The sequence below is a fragment of the Papaver somniferum genome, chromosome 2, assembly GCF_003573695.1.
Source record: "Papaver somniferum cultivar HN1 chromosome 2, ASM357369v1, whole genome shotgun sequence".
Classification (NCBI taxonomy): domain Eukaryota; kingdom Viridiplantae; phylum Streptophyta; class Magnoliopsida; order Ranunculales; family Papaveraceae; genus Papaver; species Papaver somniferum.
The window spans coordinates 150,847,286-150,849,955 of record NC_039359.1 but is presented as its reverse complement, the minus strand read 5'-3'; the positions used below and the strand labels follow the sequence as shown (position 1 = coordinate 150,849,955).

Below are 2,670 nucleotides of genomic sequence, written 5' to 3'. Positions count from 1 at the left end.
ACATTAAATTCCCTCCAACTCACTCGTGGACAAACCCCTCCTAAATTTCCAACAATCCAACTCACTCGTGGACAAACCCCTCCTAAATTTCCAACACGCAGGAGCAAACAAGAGAACTGCAGTAGCTAGGAATGATTAAGCGTGGGCCAACAGGGGGATTCCAGCTCAAGAGCATCTATCCCATGATGGGTTAATGAAGAAAATGAGCAAACAAGAGAACTGCAGTAGCTAGGAATGATTAAGCGTGGGCCAACAGGGGGATTCCAGCTCAAGAGCATCTATCCCATGATGGGTTAATGAAGAAAATTGAGTTGTCCCTGAGTTCATCGTCCAACAAATAAGATTTTATATCCAAATTTATTAAAAAAAAAAAATCTATTGTGTTCTTTGCAGTTCAATTATAATTTTTATTTTTTTCCCTCATGTGTAAATGAAAAGACGTACACAACTTGCAAGAGAAACCACCTAGGAGACTAGAACTAAAGGTAACAAAACTGGGGTTGAAATGGGTAAGGTGATAAGCCTAATATATCTGCTGTCCTAGGTAGCTTTGTCCGAGTGTAGGTATTCTTGTCACAATTAAACGCTATGAGCTCATACTCACTCATCATCATGACGGTGTTGTTCGACCACATATGATGTGCATAAAAATGTTGCACATTTTGATCAAGTGATCTCAAATCATTCCTATACTTCCTTTTCCATGTTGGCTTCGTAGTGGAATAGTCTTCTAATATCCAGAGTTCCATCCATTCATTTGTATGGTAGATAATTCCAAGCTTACCATCACAACTTACAGCAACTCTGTTAGATCCTGGAATGGTTTTCATCTCGGATGAAATCTCAAAAGTTGTCCAATTCTCTTGATCAGTGTTAAATACGAATACTTCGAATTCGTATAATTCATCATAGCTAGTTAACCAATGTAATCCCCCGTTAACCCAGATACCACCTTCCCCAATTAAGCAAGTGCAATCACACTTGAATTGAACAAACGGCAGTGTCTTCCAAGCCCAGGTCTCCGAGTTGAACAACTGACAGTGATAACCATATCCTGTTTCTGGTTGCGATAAACGCAGTATCTTGTATTGTAGTATTGAGCACGAGGACTGCTTCACTGCAATTCCAATACTGGAGTACTCGAATATAGGTTCAGGGTTTGGTATCTTTCTCCATTCACGACTCGCTGGTTTACACATGTAGAAAGATGGGATTGGGGTACTGCGGGATTTAGTGACACAACAAAGTAATGAGCCATGAAGCGACGAACCTGCAATCGTAATACTTTTTGCCGCAGGCAGGAAATCAAGAGAAGGAGATTGCACTTCTTGAGCAGAAGTGTAGTGATTCTCATGATCATTGTTGCTTCGGACAAAGCTGACAAAGGTTGGCCGGGTTTTCGACTTAACTTGAAAAAGATGACCAGATGCAATTGTTCTCTGAGAATGGGTTTGTTGGAACTTAGTATCGGAGAGAATGAGTTTTTTCCAGTCTTTGCAAACCCATCGAGATTGACGTAGAAGTGTACTGAATGATGCTCTGATTAGTATCTCGTAAATTTCATCAGATGACAACTTTTGCATCTCTTGTGCAACTATTATCTCACATTCTCCGTCTTCTACTTTAGTAAACCCCTTCTTCAACTCCATTATTCTTGAACTAACTATGATGTTATCGGTGTCCCTCCACTTGTTTGATTTCACACGCCTTTACCTCGAAATCCTAACTTGTGCGGATTAACAAAAGCAATAGCAAAAACCAGAGAAAATAAGTTTGGTAAATCAAATAACTCAATGTTTAGTGTTTTTCTCTGCAATGCTAGGACGTCCTTCTTATATAGGCCTCAACAACTCATGATAGTACTACTGGGACTAGGAAATGAAAATCAGAAACTTATTGGAACTTGGACAAGTAAATCTTAAATTAACATAAAACTAAAACTAGAAAGCTAAGATGTTTTAATCACGTTCTAATTCAATTCAATCAATTTCTACCTCTCAGCAAATCATTCAATTTCATGTTCGTTCTATACCTCTCTATATCTTCACAAAATCTAAATCGAATTCGATCACCATGGATTCATGGAGCTATCCAAAGCAATTTCTTATTTAATTTCTCTCTAATAATAAATCAAATACAGAATTGAAAAGAAAAAAAAAAAAGGAAAAAAGTATAACTTACTGATTTGTGGCATGAGCAATTTGAAGAAAATCCATAGAAATTCAATTTTTTGGTCTCAGTGAAGAAGAAGAATAGATTCTATACACTATCCATAGATCCGACACACATATCCGGAAATTTCTCCCATATTATTACAGTAAGAAGTGATAGTTAGATTCTGTGTGATAGATCAGAAGAGAAAGTTTCAGTTAAGAAGAAGAGATTGTTTGTTGCAGAGAGTTTGAAACATCAAAAAGGTAAAACTTCTGTTTTCTCCGAACCTCCACGTGCGGCACATGAACATAACTTACCTAAACTACCATAATTACCCCTTAGTTGTGTTAGTAATAAAAGGTTCAAATTACCCCTATTGGCGGGGATTTAGACACTCTAATCCTGTCCCCCTCAGGTACTATACCGTCCTAATTTACAAAACCGAGAATAATTTAATCCTTTTTTAGACGAGTTAGTTCAAATGGTTACCCATCCTAGATTCTTTACCAAGTATAA

General features: G+C 37.6%; 1 protein-coding gene across 2 annotated transcripts; it reads right to left on the bottom strand.

Annotated features, from left to right (window-relative positions):
• Positions 1-396: 396 nt before the first annotated feature.
• Positions 397-2,412, bottom strand: LOC113349449 (F-box protein At5g49610-like). 2 transcript variants are annotated; one of them, XM_026593425.1, is made up of 2 exons: positions 2,182-2,412; positions 397-1,726 (listed from the first exon to the last, which is right to left on the bottom strand). In XM_026593425.1, exon 2 carries the CDS (start codon positions 1,647-1,649, stop codon positions 480-482), a length of 1,170 nt encoding a protein of 389 aa, XP_026449210.1. In that variant the 5' UTR covers positions 1,650-1,726; positions 2,182-2,412; the 3' UTR covers positions 397-479. The 2 variants fall into 2 exon arrangements, with proteins under 2 accessions (XP_026449210.1, XP_026449209.1); XM_026593424.1 differs by having other exon boundaries at positions 397-1,722.
• Between the last annotated feature and the right edge of the window lie 258 nt (positions 2,413-2,670).